Source organism: Ochotona princeps, chromosome 12 (assembly GCF_030435755.1).
Source record: "Ochotona princeps isolate mOchPri1 chromosome 12, mOchPri1.hap1, whole genome shotgun sequence".
Lineage (NCBI taxonomy): Eukaryota > Metazoa > Chordata > Mammalia > Lagomorpha > Ochotonidae > Ochotona > Ochotona princeps.
Window position 1 is genome coordinate 35,624,726 of NC_080843.1, and position 17,184 is coordinate 35,641,909.

Consider the following 17,184-nt stretch of genomic DNA (forward strand, 5'->3'; position numbering starts at 1 on the left):
AGTGTTGTAGGCATAAGTTTAACTTGTTATTCAAGAATGTTAACCCCAGCATTTTATCTTTCAAAATCAACTGTAAACCCGCAGCTTGTTATTTTAAAAATCTACTTTTCCAATAAATGGATACATCCTTTAAATAAAAAAGAAAGAGTACAAATAAAGGAGTTCAAACATTGCCTAGTTTAATTTTCTTTCTACACACATGAACAAACTATCTCAGGAACATGCTGTAAGAGACCTGCCCAAGTCACACTGCTCATCAGTGGCAGATGGAGTGAATATATTATCAGGCATTCTGTAGTTTATGCTGAAGGTTTCACTTTTGCTGTGGAATTTCACAATATTCATTATTAAAAGAGGCTGAAAATACGGTAAAGGAAAAAGTGATAAAGGAATTCTCATAAATTGAAACTTATTCAGTGATTTCAATTTTGTCATATTAAGTCTCCCTTAAGGCGTTGCTCCACAACAATATTTCCATCTTTAATTTATCTCTCTACTCCTTCTTTAATTTCTATCATCCCATTCAACTACATTCCTACTGTAATCCTTTTCATCTTTAAAAATTAGGAAAGTAATCTATATCCATTATCTCCATTATCATATTCCTCATCTATTTTCAATATATTTCATTCTAGTTTGTATTTGTCTCACTCCTCAAAAGTTGAACTCAGCGAAATTACATATTAAGATAGCTAATATGATTTTCATTTGATTTCCATGCATACATTTTACAATATGAGTTTCCATAAACTTTCGAAGATCTTCTCCATGCATTTGAAAATTTTGCATTAACAAAAATATTATTTAATTCCATTTTCCACAAAAAAATGAAATGTCAACATATTCACATTTAATAGAGGAAAAAACTAATATTCAAATATTTCTGAGGTTGAAATAATAAGTGGCTCATTTCTTATTGATCAAAGTTCACCTAACAATGCAAATCATTGCTGATCATATTTTTGTCTTAAATTTTTCTTTGTAAACCTTCATATTTTCTTTTTGTTTAAAGATTTATTTTTATTGGAAATAAAATATGGGATTATACTCTAAATGTATATGACTAATATGTAAGTTTGACTTTGAAAAAAAATTTTATGTATTTATTTGTTTTTATTGGAAAGTCAGATATACAGAGAGGAGGAGAAACAGAAAGGAATATCTTCTGTCCACTGATTGACTTCCCAAGTGACCTCAATAGCCAGAGCTGAGCCAATCTGAAGCCAGGAGCCAAGAGCCTCTTTTGGGTCTCCCACGTGGGCACAAGGTCCTAAGGCTTTAGGCCATCCTCAACTGCTTTCCCAGGCCACAAGCAGGGAGTTGAATGGGAAGCGGGCTGCCAGGATTAGAATTGGCGCCCATATAGCATCCTGGCACATGTAAGGCAAGGACTTTCGCCACTAGGCTGCTGCTCTGGGCTCTTAACTTTGCAAATTGTATAAGTCAATTAAGTCTGCGTCTACCTAAATTAATTCTATTCTGATTTATTGGAAGTGTTCATTAAATTCTTCAAATATTTTGCTGAAAATATAATGAAAAGGATTAAGAATTTAGTCAAAATTGAAAGAGAACAGTACAATATTCTACATACTTTTTTAATTGCTTCAGCTACTGTTTTTAGCAAGTCTACAGAATCTGTAGCCATATGTATACCTAAAATTCCTTTGGCATTAAAATGTCCTTCTTTATCCAGCAAGCACTCTTTGAAATGAGTTTAACACACGAGAGAGCACTTCCATCCATTCCCAGAAGACATTCAGCATATTCATCAATGCTTTATGATCCTCATATTATATGCTGTTGAGCAAGCAATAACAAGAAACTATTCCAAAATCTAACGTTTGTTTCAGATTTGTTTTCCTTCACTACAGCACAGGTAAGGACCTGAAAAATCAAACTTATACATGTATAGAGCTTGCAGAATGGATATCAATTTAATACAGTTAAATTACATCTCTGGAAGATACTCTTCAGATATGTACATGGGAGCAGGCATTCAGCATAGCAGTTAAGGCATTGCTGGGGATACCAGCATCCCACAGCAGTGCTACTGCTTAAAGGGAAGCCAGTGGTTCAGATTCCACCTTCCTGAACCTCAGGCTGGGAGGCGGCAAGCAATCAAAAAATGGACAAATGCTGTTGTAGCAGGTACAATTTTAATAACACCTGCACGTAGAAATTTAGCATCTGTTACTTTTCAAAACATAAAGATATTTTAAAAAGAATTTTACATTCTTTCTATCCAGGACATTATTTTTCAGCTACTTAGAAAGCATTAACTAGGGCTTATGCTGTGTTGTAGTGGGTGAAACTAGCATCTTGCTGGTTTAATCCTTGCTGTTGCTCCATTTCTGATCTGACCCTCTGTAAATGTGCCTGAAAAAGCAGTGGAGCAAAGCTCAAGTCCTCTCACACTGATGCCTTGCGCTTCTATGGGAGATGTGGAGGAAGCTTCAGGCTTTTGCCTTCAGATGGGCTCAGCTCTGACCACCGTGGCCATTTGAAGAGTCAAATGGAAGTGGAAGATCTTTCTCTCTTCCCTCTCTCTGTCTCTTTTCTCTTTTGCCAAGTAACTCTGCCATTTGCAAATCTTCAAAACATTCAATAATCGAAATTTTGCTATCTGTCTAGATTATGTTTCCCCCATTTTTCCCCATAAAAGGAAAGCCTTGAGGGACCAAGCACGTAAGAAAATTTATCAAACTTTTTAAAATGATTTCCATATAATAAGTGCCTTCAAACATTCTCAGTTCTAAATTGTTCAGGAGGCACATTTATTAAACAAGTACTTGGAAATTTTAAAATTTCATATTCTATTTTAGACAAATACTCAATTGTTATTTATGATAAATTATAATGAATGCTTACAAAGATATAGAACAAAGGCTTAATGTAAATAATCATAGGTATCAAAGTTGATATGATAAAGTTATTAAAAAAGTGGAATGAAAAAATCACAAGTATTGAACAATGAAGAATAATCCTGTTTTTGGACAAATTACATAGACATTATAGCAATTCCTAATATAAGCAACATGTACTGGCAAAACTGCAGAATAGCAATAACTACAAAGTATACTGGTACTAAAAAGAACCATGGCCTGATTTGAATGAAAATGAGTGATGGCAAAGAGAAGGAAAGAAGAGAATGAAATTAATATTCCTTCAGCTTGCATTTCCTGGATCTCAGTGTATGCCAAGAATGTGGTGAATACTTTAAATGCATTTTCTTATTAAAATAGATGCCATGACTTCACAAGGGAGGAAGTTAATTCCACACAAGCCTGCTTTACAGGGGAAATAAACAGGAACAGGTATGTGAGATTATGGAAGCAGCCTAACTCATTTTCAAGCTCAGCTTCTTCCCTATTGGCTGTGTAACCCATGACAAAACACTTAGTTTTCTTTCTGGCTCAAATCAGAATCATGACAATAGCAGTACCTAGTTCACATGGTTATCTTGGAAGTTAGATGATTCAATATGGGCAATGTTCTTAGGACAGGACCTGGAAAATAACAGTTTCTGAAAAAGTTAACCAGTTTTAGGAGTAGAAAATTGAATCTTTGTAATTTTAAGTAATGTTCCCAGTAATACAAACAGCAACTTGTGGAATGTGGAGGAATCTGTACCATCCCAAACCTCAGGCTGAAGAGCACATTTGTCTCTTGACATCACCACAGGTTACAGGGACTCCCTCTATTACCTTTAAGTAAGTCAAACATATCTCTCCCTATATTTGCTTCTACTTTACGCAGAAGCATGAAAAGTCATGTTCAATAGTCAAGATGGGTCACCATACCTCAGGCTTCCAACATCCTGCAGAAAGCCCTGGGTTTTTAAAGAAATCATGTGTTCCTCAGCAGAGCCTGCCCAGCTTTGAAACAAAATCAAGCATCCCAGAGGAAGTGTGTGTGGAAAACATATAAACAGAGCAGTGCAGAGAGAATCACTAACAAATGGTGTAAGTATTCCATCTCTATTGGCTGGATCTTTTCGTACCCAGCCTGCAGTGAATAAACGTTTCATTCATGTCAGTTTGACTTCCCTAGCACTGTCTGGGCTTCTCACTTCAATTTTTCTTAAAAAAAAAATTAAAAGGAACAATATAATGACAATGCCACATGAATATGGAAGTCTGTGTAGCTTTCATTTCACATGGATTTCTTGTAACCATCTTATACTGCCACTTCATGTAAGTGAATCATATATGTTATGAATGAAACCACAGTATTTGGTAAAAAAAAAAAAAAAGGCATGATTAATGTCCTTAGGGCAAAAAAGGCTGAGAACATAATGTTATAGGAAAAACAGAGCATATTTTCAGTATAGGGAAAGATGAGTTAATGTCTGAGATTCAAAACATCCTTTCTCTCACCTCTTCTTCCTCAAATTGGAATTTTCAGTCTGCAGGACCGTATGCTGTAGTACACTTGAGACAACCTCCCTGAATTAATGTAGTGCTTGGCAAGAAATAAATGATCATCTATAGGTACATAAAGCTAAAACTTAAAAGTTCCTCATTTTGAAATTAGAAATAACTGTGAAAATTTATATACACCACACACACTATAGGTACATGAGTGTTACACACACACACACACAAGAACACACACACATTAGTCCACTGCATGTTTATAAAATAGTAACTGTTACCATCTTCTCACCCCTGTAACACCACTCATGTTGTTGTCCACTTGTGGGGTAGGCAAACTGACGTGCCTAAGGCAAAAGTGTTACATATTGCAGTATGGACGTTTATCAAAGTTCATTTTCTGTGTTCAGAGCTGTCACGCTCTCTAACCCTGCCATCCACCAACAGATGGCGTCATTAGTTATAGATTTCATGATAGTATGGGAATGGGCATAAATAGATTTCTCAACTCCTTTGGAGTAACTAATATGTTGGTAAGTATGAACCCTACTGTTTTATTTTACAAGCAGTTTCCTTTGTTGTTTTTTTTTTAACTGAACAGGTCATTATTTTATAAGGTGGATGGAGGGAATCACTCTTGTAGAGAGAATTTAGACATTCACCTGGAGATAAAGGTCTTTTTAACTCCAGGCACTGTCACTAATAACAGGCCAATTTGAGGATATATAGAATCTGAGGGCTTTTGGAAGGGAGTTGGAAAACCTAAGAATAGAAGTGATGACTAGCAGTGCCTTAAAAGGGTTCCCAGTGAGTGATTATGGAAGAAAACAGAACAGACCTTTTGAGGAACCTGTAATTTTAAAAGGTGAAAAGTTGAATTAATGAATTGGGCATGACAAAGCAGGCAGAGATAGAAGGTTCAAAACCCAATTAAACATGGCGTCACAGAAGTCAGAGAAAATAGGTTCTGAATGTAGACTTGAAAAACACTGCACCAAAAGCAGAAAGCCTGACACTTCCTATGTTATTATAAGTGTTACTTGCGCCATTCATTTGCCAAAACCTATTGGAAAGAAAATGTTGATCCAGTGCTTTTAACATTTTGTGGTAACTAATGAATAGTCAGAAAAAACCTGCCATTTTGACCAGAAATGTCACAGCTGCTTTGACTAGAGCAGTGAGACCATTAACTGCAGCCATGTTGGACCTTTAATGATGGTGCAAACCCAAATGGTCCTTGGCGAGCAAAAAACCAAAACAAAAACTAAAAAACAAAAAGGGGGAGGTGTCTTGAATGTTATAGTAGTGCTCAGAAATTCCACAGGAATGCTAAAGCATTCTCTCACAGCTGGCAAGGAAAGCTGAGGTTTCCCAGTTGTATAACTGAGGTACGTTGCATGTAACCCGACTTGCATTGTCATCACTAAACAGTTTAACAACCCCTGACAAAACTCCAACACATTAAGATTATTTTTCAAGAATTATTAGACTTAGGGCAGTGGCAGTAATGGTGCTGAAACGTTTTCATTGTTCTTAAAGACATATCACACATTTAAAATAAGAAAGGTTATTTTATGCATATGACATGCTTAAGGAATTTCTGATCCTTTTATTAAGAGGTAAAAGGATTCTCATTTAATCTCAATCACTTTTCTGTTTTCCTTCCTTTTTAGATGTGTGTTAGTGACATTTTGTTTAAATCTAGTTAAAGACACATTTATTTTTTTCACTAGGGCAACAGCATGCCTGCCCTTGGGAACTGGTAGGCCTTTAGGATATTTACTGCTTCGTTTGTCAGAAGTACATGAGTTTCAACAAGCAAATATTTTAATGTCATGTAATTCTAAACCATAAATGAAAAAAATAAATCAGTAGGTTTTTGTTAGTCCAATAAATTGAAAAAGGAAAGCATTCATTGGGTTGTTAACGTAAGTACATTTTAATTGTCAGTAATTATAAAATATTTTTTAGATATATAGTATTTTTGATATGATTCTATTACTAATTCTATACATTCCATATAATGAATATATCAAATTGTGACTCTTAGATAAACTGTCCCTTTTAGAAAATCCTCAATATAGAGAAAATAGGTCCCCTAACAGCATAAAAAAGTGATCTCAAAATTTGTTCTTAGTCAGTTGTAAAAGCCACTTCTAGTTGCAAAGCCTCAAACATCTTACTAAAACTCGAATTCCTTACCTGTGAAGTGGGGTCATCATTCTTGTGGAGAATAGAGATAATGACCATGGTGCACATAGCAGATATTCAATGTTCAGTAATAGGTGTCTTAATGACAGGAAATGAAATTGAACTTCCACTGTCTTCCTAAGAATAAGTCCAGAAAAAAGTATCTAGAGATCAAACCTGTATCTCCATGAAAATGTGGACTTTTCACATGAGCAGCAAGATTTGTCACACACGCTGAAATCAGAGTAGTCACACAATTACTAAGAATTCTAACTTAAAATCACAGAACAAGATGAAAGAGATTCTAGAAAGCCATGCAAAAAATCTGGAGATCTGTTTGGAAACATGACCTAAGCATATATTTTCATGAAACTTCTCATATGTAATACAGGATCAGTGCCTCAAAATGAAATTTAGAATCTTTTCTCTCCTGCAGTGGACTTGTTTTGGCCCTGACCTAATTTTTATGCTAATTTTTAGGGTTTACAATTGCTTTATTCTCTACGCAGTCGGTTTTTCTTTCTTCTTTCAAGTCTCTCAGGAACTGACTCCAGGGAGTGAGGCAAAAACATCATCAATAAACTGCATTTAGTTACTGCTCAGCATTCAGCAACTGCTGATCCACTTTGTGGATTTCTCTTGGCCTTCATTTCTTCTTCTCTGCGGTCCCACCACCTTCCCTTTGATAATTTCACCACTCATTATCACCTCCACCAGAAGTGTGGCCAGAGAATGTGAAATTCAAATGAGTAGAAAATGGCTTTATAAATTTATGTTGAGGATAAGGAGAGAAAGTTGAAAATGTTATCTAAAAATGGGCCTGGGATTTTCTAATGACTTCATCCAGTTATATTTATCCCTATAAAGGGATGCTAATTGAGTTCTGAAATAAAAGCACCATTTCACTCTCTCATATCCCTTCCTGACAGACTATACGAGGAAATAGGAGAAATGGGAAATCTATTTATCCATCTTTCCGAAACATAAAAAATACTAACTAGATCATATTGTTATTCATAAAAGCCCCAATTATGAATTGCACAGGATAGCAAATGGGTATTTACACTATTTTTTTTGTATTTACTGCACATGTGCTATAATAAATTAGCTTATTTACACCTTCTTAACAAAGTAGTATAAATGTATACTTATTTACTAAATTAGCTTCTCAAATTCTTTAGTAAAAGACCCAATATACTGATTTCTCATACTTTAGAATCAATAGATTGGGACCCATTCACCATGGACATTAGAAATCATATAATATATGTCAGTGAAATTGTTGTAATAAAACTATATTATAAAACTGCTGTGAGTGTGGAAGAGAAAATCAGATCAATGTGGCAGAGCAACTCTGGGAGAAGAGTAGGCTCTAAAACACCACTCACATACATAGAAGTTTGTGTAAGTACGCTCCATGATGATTTCATAGTAATAAGACTGCCTAAGCCACACATTTCTCAGAATATATCTCCAGCATTAAAAAATACATGAGTGAAAATAAAATAAGCTTGCTATGTGAATTAAGCAAATGACACATGTGAAATACCTAATAGCATGTTCAAAGCATAATTAGCTCTCAATGAAAGAACATTTATCTGCATCCAAATGATACCTGTGATGCCATTAGCTCGTGAATGCCACCTTGGTTTCCAGCTGCTCCACTTCAGATGCAGGCCCTTGCTAATGTCACAGGGAGAGCGGCAGATGACCCAAGGAGCTGTATCCTTGCCACCCACATGAGAGACCTGGATGAAACTCCTGGCTCCTGGGTACAGTCTGGCTTAAACCTAGCCATTGTGAACATTTGGGAAGTAAACTCATGATTGTAGATCTCTCTCTTGGCGACTATGCCATGACACAGTAGGTGAAGAGTCTACCTGCATTTTCAACATCCCATAGAGGCACTGGTTGAGTCTGGTTGCTTGGTCCAAGGGTGGATATTTGGTACAGTGTTTAAAACTACTTGGGATATCTGAGTCCCCTATTGGAGAATCCTAGTTCAAATCCTTGTTTCCCAATTTTTAATATAATTTCCTACTAATATCTATGCTGTAAGGCAGATGAAGGCTCAAAAACTTGAGTCCCTGATACCCATTTGGGAAAACTGGATTGAGTTCTAGGCTCCTAGTTTTAGCCTGGACTACCCCTGGCTGTTCTGGCACTTATGGAGTGAAAAAGAGGCTAAAATTCCTTCTCTCTCTCTCTCTCTCAATCTCTCTCTCTCTCTGCTTTTCAAATAAAGTGAAAGTTAAAGAAATGATTTCTAGAAGAATCATGGAACAAGTTTATATACACATGATATATATACAAAACAAAAGTTCATGGCAACTACATTAATATTAAAATACTTGAACTGGTATGCCTATAATTACTTGTTAAGGACAAACAAAATGTGAATAGTACTTCAAAACACTAAAATGTTGGAGAATATGTTTACTAAATGTATAGAGTTTGAAGATGGTACTTAATGTATACATATAAGCATGTACATGTTTTTGACAAGTTACAAGCTTAAGAAGACTTACACTAAATAATAATATTATTAAATTTTAGTGATCAAAAGAATAATGAAATTAATCAGTGTATTGGCACGCACTGTTTGTTAATAATTAATATTAGGTAAGCCATTTGGGATGTACATATGCATGTAGTTTGAGAAGTGTTTTCTCAGGGAATTGAAAAAGAACCCTATGGGGATGAATTGTATATAATCACACAAGAATTTAGCAACAACCCAAAGAATGGTCTGAGCTCACTTATTGTATAATGTTGCTTTCCTCTTCTAAACAAACAAACAAACAAACAAAAATCACTTAGGAGGTATGCAATATAACTATTCTTCAATATCAATTTTTAAAAACACCTGGAAAGCAGCCGGTAACAACTAAGACGTGTGAGAAGTCCATGCGTATTACTTTCAAGAGAGAAATAGCATGGCCACTCTCTTAAGTCATCTTTAGAAAGAAATATGTGATGTTTGATGGTAGGTCATAGGGTTGGTGTCATGAGAAACAGGAATTTAGGAATCCTTTCATAAGGTTTAGAAAAAGGATAGATGGAAAGTAAAGAGTGGCATTTGATTTTTTTAAAAGTATTTAGGCCCAATTATAGTAGCAACCTCCATGAAATCTCAGCATTATCATTTCAAAGAAAATAGAATAATAAGTAGTTTAATAAAAGTTCAGCAGGTGACATATAAAGGTATTACCCGGCACTGTGCAAAGGTCTCACAGTCTTGATGAGAAACTTGCATGTGAAAAACTTGCAACAGCATAATAACTTAAGGCCAAGGTGAACATAATTTCATTCCCAACATTATTGACATGAAGTACTCAACTACTGTGCTTCAACTCGCCTCTTACAAATACTCTTAGAGGGCCCAGCACAGTGGCATAGTGACTAAAGTTCTCACCATGAATGCGCCGTATCCCATATAGCATCAGTTCTAATCCCAACAGTCCTATTCCCCATCTCCCTGCTGTGGCCTGGGAAGGCAGTTGGCAATAGCCCAAGGCCTTGGGACCCTGAACCCATGTGGGAGACCCAGAGGAGGCTCCTGGTTCCTGGCTTCGGATCGGTGCAGCTCCAGCCCTTGCATCAGTTGGGGAGTAAATTATCAGATGGAAGATCTTCCTTTCTGTCTTTCCTCTTCTCTGATATCTTGACTTTGCAATAAAAATAAATACCATTTTTTTCTAAGAAAGAAATACTCTTAGAAACACTCTAGGCATCAATAACTGGATAAATTAAGATGATTTTTTTAACATAACAAAGGAGAAGAGCAAAAATAATATTGATAGGTAGGAGCTAAAAGTCATGATTAGGAGTTACAAATGCACCTGTACTAAAATTGTTCACTGCACAGTGGGAAAAGAGACCTAGAATAGAGGGAAAATTAGCAGCAATTGAAAATATAAATGCCAAGAGAAGATGTAACTTCAGCTGGACTATCTGCTCATGTAATAGTTCCCTTGCAAAGTCCTTCTAAACAAAAGACAAGAACTTCCTGTAGTTTCACAAAGCATGGAGTGGGGGGAAGGGCAGACAACCTTAACCTACTGGACAGGGCATGAGATGTGAGAAGCATGAACAGCTCACTGCACTTGATAACTACTTGTATTGATGTAGAATTCCTTTTGCATGTCTTCTGACCACCGATAGACTGCCTTCTTCTGGCTACAGGTCTCCAACTTCTGGAAGCTATGAATGTTGCCTGAAGACATAAATTAAGTACGTTTCAGAAGAAGCATAGTATTGACTTTTGGGATCGAGTAGATTTTAGCTACAATGCAAATATCAAAGTAAATATTTGCTAATCATGGTAAAAGTTCAGCTGCAGGTCAGAACTGGCAACTGAAGAACACCAACAAATCATACTTTCGCCACTGTGTTTTGCTGACTCGCATGGGTGTCCTCACGCATGGGTATGTTTGTGTATGGTTTATTATCTCAGCATCATTCTAGTTTCATGGCAAATAACTTAAAGGAGCTGGCTTCATAAGCCTGGTTTACAACTATCAGCCAGATTTGTATTACAGTTTCACTTGCAAACTCTACATGCAGCACAAACTGTGTGGCAACAATCTGTCAGGCACCAGGTGTTTTGATGCAGTGTCTTGTCAATATTTAGGACTCTGTCTCTAGGATAGTTGGAAATGGGGGAGAAAGAAAGGTCAGGAGCAAACAATTAGCTCAGCCAAACAATTTACATTCCACTTAGCATGCCATAGAAGACATGCTAAGTGGTTTCTAAAGGAAAACAGAGAAGTCTGTTATTTCTCTCACTACATAGAAAGATGGTTTCCTCATCTAGGCCCAAATACTGCTCCTCAGTGGAAAGGTTGTATGTTCAGGACATGGGGGGGAGGGGTGGAGGGAACATCAGGAAAAGCCAAATGATTAAACAAGTCCAGACACTGATGACTAGTGACTGCATGGCTTTTCAGTGCCAGAGCCAGAGGGGACACACAAGCATTGTGCACCAGGCTTCTTAGTTTGCTTTCTAAAGAACCCTTTTCCCATAGATGATTGGTAGAGTGGTAAGAGGGAGAAAAAGTAGTCACTTTAAAAGCAGCCAAGTTTTATTTTCTTATTCTTCTTGGTTCTCTCTTTCTTTCTCTTCCCTTTTCTTTCTTTCTTTCTCTCTCTCTCTCTCTCTCTCTCTCTCTCTCTTTCTTTCTTTCTTTCCCTCAAGGCTTCCTCCAAGTCCTCTAATCTCACCTAAAATGCAACCCTAGACAAAAGATATTAACATCGCTTGAAGGAGTAATCACCTGTGTTCCTGCCCATTTCTGTCCACTTGTCTCTCTGGCGCTTTCCCAAGGCCAGGAGCTGCCACTGCCTTTGAAATGAGAGCACAAGGCTCTCATCAGCCACTTGTGTTTGCAACTAGAAAAACTAGCAAAGCTCTGTCACTGCCAGCAGTGAAGCTCCAAAGCCCAAGCATGCGGAAACCTTCACCTGACTCATGCAGTTGTTTTTCTGGAACACACCGCCTGACGGAGAAGTTGAGATTCTTCCCTCCGCTGAGAAAAGAGTCTTTTCTATTTCAGTGCAAAGCTGCTGGATCCGAGTCTCTGAGGAACCCATGGCAAAGCAAGCATTTGTGGCTGCACCTGGGATTGCTCCGTGGAGCCGACGTCTTGCTCTTGCAAGACACAGATGCCGGTTCGTTTATTTAAGTCTCCCTCTCTTGCTAGCAACCTGTGGACTTGAGCTCTGACTGGTGTACCACGGAGCAAGGCCGGCGGGCACGCGCTCAGGTGTCCGACCAGGGGTGACTTGCTGCAGTCTTCCAGGCAAGCCCCACATAACGGCTGGCCTGGCGGGGTCTGCACGCACCCAAGTCAGGGGCAGGAAAACAAGAATGCGCCCTTCTGCCCCCTGGATTTTCTACCTCCCTTGAGTACCCGGACTTAATTGAGGAGCTGGTGACTATTGGCTGAAGTTCCCTAGCGATTTGCATGAGCGGAGAGGGAGTGTCTTCTGCCGCCCTCCCTGCAGGAGCGCGCTGACTGCAGCCTCCCTGGGAATGCGCGGCCGAGGGAATGCTCCCAGCCTGCGAACCCTGGCAGTGAGCTGGCGCCCGGCGACCTGGCACCTTCGCCTGGATATGGGGCGTCTACACCGTCCCAGAAGCAGCGCCGACCACAGGAATTTGCCGGTAAGGGCTGGGATGCAGCTGCCCCAGCACGACCCTGCAAGTTGCGGTACTGGGGAGCGATATTCCCACTCCTATATGGTTTTCCCATCTTTTGCCCGAATCCAAACTTATGGAAAGGAGACGGGAGGTGAAAGGGAGGGAAAGGGAGTTTGGAGTAATACATTTTAATTTTGGCTGGTAGGGGTAGGCAAGTCCTTGGGTGGTGGAGGAGGGGTGAGGGGAAGTTTCTGATTCAGAAATGTCAGATGAGGAGGAGGGGACCGTGGGCGCGCTCCATCCGCTATGGGCACAGGGGTTCAGACACGATTTCCTGCTGCCTGCGTCTGGCTAGAACTGCCTCCTGCAGTTAACAAATTGTTTTTGCGTGATTATTTTTTCGCGTTTACTTTGCTTCCCCTTCTTGGCGATTAGTAGGGGATTGGAAAAGTTGGAGACAGTGTTTTTTGTTTGTTTTTTTAGATGTGTGCTAAAATGAAATTTACTTTTTACCACCTGAAGTAAGGAGCGGTATGGGAAGGGAGCTACGTTTTTCGTGTTATGATGATTGCTATTGTTAAGGCAGTTATTGGTGTCCTAGCAAGGCATTAGACTCGGGTCATTTTTCAGGACCCCAATAACGGAATTATTCTAGGGAGAAATAATCGCCCGCACGGCCGGGCTTTATACCAGCCCGCTTCCGCCCCACACTTGCACCGGAGGTTCCTGGGTCGTGCTGCGCAGTCCCAGTTGGAGCCCTCTCCACTCCAGCGCGTGTTCCAGGGGAGGGGAGGTGTTACGGTTTGTGATATGAATGTCACCTGCTGGGGAGTGGGAAGGGGATAATGAGGGGATGACAGGAGGCAACGGGGGCAGATATAAGAGGGAGGAAGAAAAAGAAACTGAAAAATTAAGTTTGGAAGACAATGTTGCCCCACACATCTCTTTTACAACGAGCTTCCTCTGCCCTCCTTTCCGATCCAAATTTCACTGGTGGGATTAGAAAGCGGAGCCCTCAGGACCCAGGGGGTGTCTGCTGTCTAACTCTAATCCCTGTCTTTTCACTTCCATGTAACGAGCCTTCCCTACTCCCCCCATCTAGCATCTATTTCTGTTTCTCCTCTTCGTCGGACCCTTCAATTGCCTTGCGAGTTACAGTCGCGCCACGGAGCTTCTGTACAGCCTGAACGAGGGACTGCCTGCCGGAGTGCTCATCGGCAGCCTGGCTGAGGACCTGCGGCTGGTGCCCCGGGCTGCAGGCAGACAGGATCAGCGTTCCCAACAGTCTGATCGCACCAGAGCTGAGTGGAATCCGCCGCTCTCTTTCAGCCTGGCCTCTGGGGGACTGAGCGGCCAGTATGTGACTCTAGACAACCGCTCAGGGGAGCTGCACACTTCTGCCCAAGAGATCGACAGGGAGGCCCTGTGTCTTGAAGGAGGTGGAGAGGCTGCCTGGGGTGGCAGCGTTTCCATCTTTTCCTCTCCTTCTTCTGATTCCTGCCTTTTACTTCTGGATGTGCTGGTCCTGCCTCAGGAATACTTTAGGTTTGTGAAGGTGAAAATCGCTATCAGGGACATCAATGACAATGCCCCTAAGTTTCCTGTCTCCCAAATATCTGTCTGGGTCCCTGAAAATGCACCTGTGAACACCCGGCTGGCCATAGAGCACCCAGCTGTGGACCCAGACATAGGGATGAATGGGGTACAAACCTATCGCTTACTGGACTACCATGGCATGTTCACCCTGGATGTTGAGGAGAATGAGAATGGGGAGCGCACCCCCTACTTAATTGTCATGGGCTCTTTGGACAGAGAAACCCAAGATCATTATGTGAGCATCATCATTGCAGAGGATGGTGGGTCACCACCACTGATGGGCAGTGCCACCCTCACCATCGGCATTAGTGACGTTAATGATAATTGCCCTCTCTTCATGGACTCACAAATTAATGTTACCATCTATGGGAATGCTACAGTTGGTACCCCTATTGCAGCTGTCCAGGCTGTAGATAGAGACTTGGGGACCAATGCCCAGATCACCTACTCTTACAGCCAGAAAGTTCCACAAGCATCCAAGGATTTATTCCACCTGGATGAAACCACCGGAGTCATAAAGCTTTTTAGTAAGATTGGGGGAGGCGTTCTACAAACACACAAGCTCACCATTCTTGCTAATGGACCAGGCTGTATCCCTGCTGTGATCACTGCTCTTGTATCCATTATCAAAGTCACTCTCAGGCCACCTGAAATTGTTCCTCGTTACATAGCAAATGAGATAGATGGTGTTGTCTACTTGAAAGAACTGGAACCCATCAACACTCCAGTTGCATTTTTCACCATCAGAGATCCAGAAGGTAAACAAAAGGTCAACTGCTACCTGGATGGTGAAGGACCGTTTAGATTATCACCCTACAAACCATACAATAATGAATATTTGCTAGAGACTACCAAACCTATGGACTATGAGCTCCAGCGGTTCTATGAAATAGCTGTTGTGGCCTGGAATTCTGAAGGATTTCATGCCAAGAGAATCATTAAAGTGCAGCTGTTAGATGACAATGACAATGCTCCTGTTTTCCTTCAACCCTTGATAGAACTAACCATTGAAGAAAACAACCCACCCAACGCCTTTTTGACTAAGCTGTATGCTACCGATGCTGACAGTGGCGAGAGAGGGCAAGTTTTGTATTTTCTTGGACCTGACGCTCCATCATATTTTTCCTTAGACAATGTCACAGGAATTCTGACAGTTTCAACTCAGCTGGACCGAGAAGAGAAAGAAAAATATAGGTACACGGTCAGAGCTGTAGACTGTGGAAAGCCTCCCAAGGAGTCTGTAGCCACTGTGGCTCTCACAGTGTTGGATAAAAACGACAATAGCCCTAGGTTTATTAACAAGGACTTCAGCTTTTTCGTGCCTGAAAATTTTCCAGGATATGGTGAGATTGGGGTGATTAGTGTAACAGATGCAGATGCTGGGCGAAATGGATGGGTGGCCCTCTCAGTGGTCAACCAGAGTGATATTTTTGTTATCGATACAGGGAAGGGTATGTTGAGAGCAAAAGTCTCTTTGGACCGAGAGCAGCAAAGCTCCTATACCTTATGGGTTGAAGCTGTTGATGGGGGTGAGCCTGCCCTCTCCTCCACTACAAAAATCACCATTCTCCTTCTAGATATCAATGACAATCCTCCTCTTGTTTTATTTCCTCAATCTAATATGTCCTATCTGCTGGTACTGCCGTCTACTCTGCCTGGCTCCCCAGTAACAGAGGTCTATGCTGTTGATAAAGACACAGGCATGAATGCTGTCATAGCTTACAGCATCATAGGCAGAAGAGGACCCAGGCCTGAGTCCTTTCGGATTGACCCTAAAACTGGCAACATCACTTTGGAAGAGGCCTTGCTACAGACGGATTACGGACTCCATCGCTTGTTAGTGAAAGTGAGTGACCATGGCTACCCTGAGCCTCTCCACTCCACAGTCATGGTAAACCTGTTTGTCAACGACACTGTCAGTAACGAGAGCTACATTGAGAGTCTGTTAAGAAAGGAACCAGAAATTAATATAGAGGAGAAAGAACCACAAATTTCCATAGAACCGACACACAGGAAGGTAGAATTGGTGTCCTGTGTGCCCACCCTAGTAGCTCTGTCAGTGATAAGCCTGGGTTCCATCACACTTGTGACAGGCATGGGCATATATATCTGCTTAAGGAAAGAGAAAAAGCCTCACAGGGAAGATGACAATTTGGAAGTACAAATTCCACTAAAAGGAAAAATTGACTTGCATATGAGGGAGAGGAAACCAATGGATATTTCCAACATTTGATGTTTCATTGTGGAATAACAATGGAAGCTGATTTAATTGACTCTGGAGACTCTTCTTCCCCTGGATAAGAGTGTGTGGATGGCAGCTCCAGTGAAGGACAACTAATTTATAACTTGTGGTATATTGTAAATAGCTGTTTTCAGATTTTTAAAATCAAATCCAGAGGTTATATGATGTGTACAGTGTTTTTAAATGAAAATTAATACTAACAGCTATAGAAATGCTGTAATGAATACTAAAAAAAGCTTGGACATGGTTTGCAGCTTTTATAAACCAAGCAGATGACGGATAAAACCTGGGAATAAGATAAGAAAAGAGCACTTTAAAGACAAAAAAAAAAAAAAAAAAAAGAGAGAGAGAGAAACTAAAACGTCCTTTCACCACAAGAGGGCATCAGCTGCTCCTTTGCAGGGAGCTAAGGTATTGTACATGACAGTTGTTGTACATGAAATAAATGAAAGAGTATATTTTAAATACATTGTTTTTAACATTAAATAAATAGGAACTTAAAAGTAAATTGAATTTTGATCTACATAAATATATAAGAAAGAAAAGAAATGCACTTATGTATAAAATGTTTGTACCTCATCAGGACATCATGTATTGTTTGCAAGAGAAGGCATTAAAAAGAAGTGCAATTCATTTTTAGC

General features: G+C 39.9%; 1 protein-coding gene across 1 annotated transcript; it reads left to right on the forward strand.

The window, feature by feature from the left end:
- The first annotated feature begins 12,238 nt into the window (after positions 1-12,238).
- On the forward strand, positions 12,239-16,762 carry PCDH20 (protocadherin 20). The gene is made up of 2 exons (XM_004577436.3): positions 12,239-12,729; positions 13,808-16,762. The coding sequence occupies exons 1-2, from the start codon at positions 12,598-12,600 to the stop codon at positions 16,532-16,534; spliced, it is 2,859 nt and encodes a 952-aa protein (XP_004577493.2). The 5' UTR covers positions 12,239-12,597; the 3' UTR covers positions 16,535-16,762.
- The last annotated feature ends 422 nt before the right edge of the window (positions 16,763-17,184 follow it).

What these genes read in the sequence shown, in the direction of transcription:
- PCDH20 (XM_004577436.3), top strand. Translation starts at nt 12,598, where the DNA reads ATGCGCGGCCGAGGGAATGCTCCCAGCCTGCGAACCCTGGCAGTGAGC. An exon ending in CCGACCACAGGAATTTGCCG is followed by an intron (nt 12,730 to 13,807) that starts GTAAGGGCTGGG and finishes CCCCCCATCTAG; the next exon opens with CATCTATTTCTGTTTCTCCT.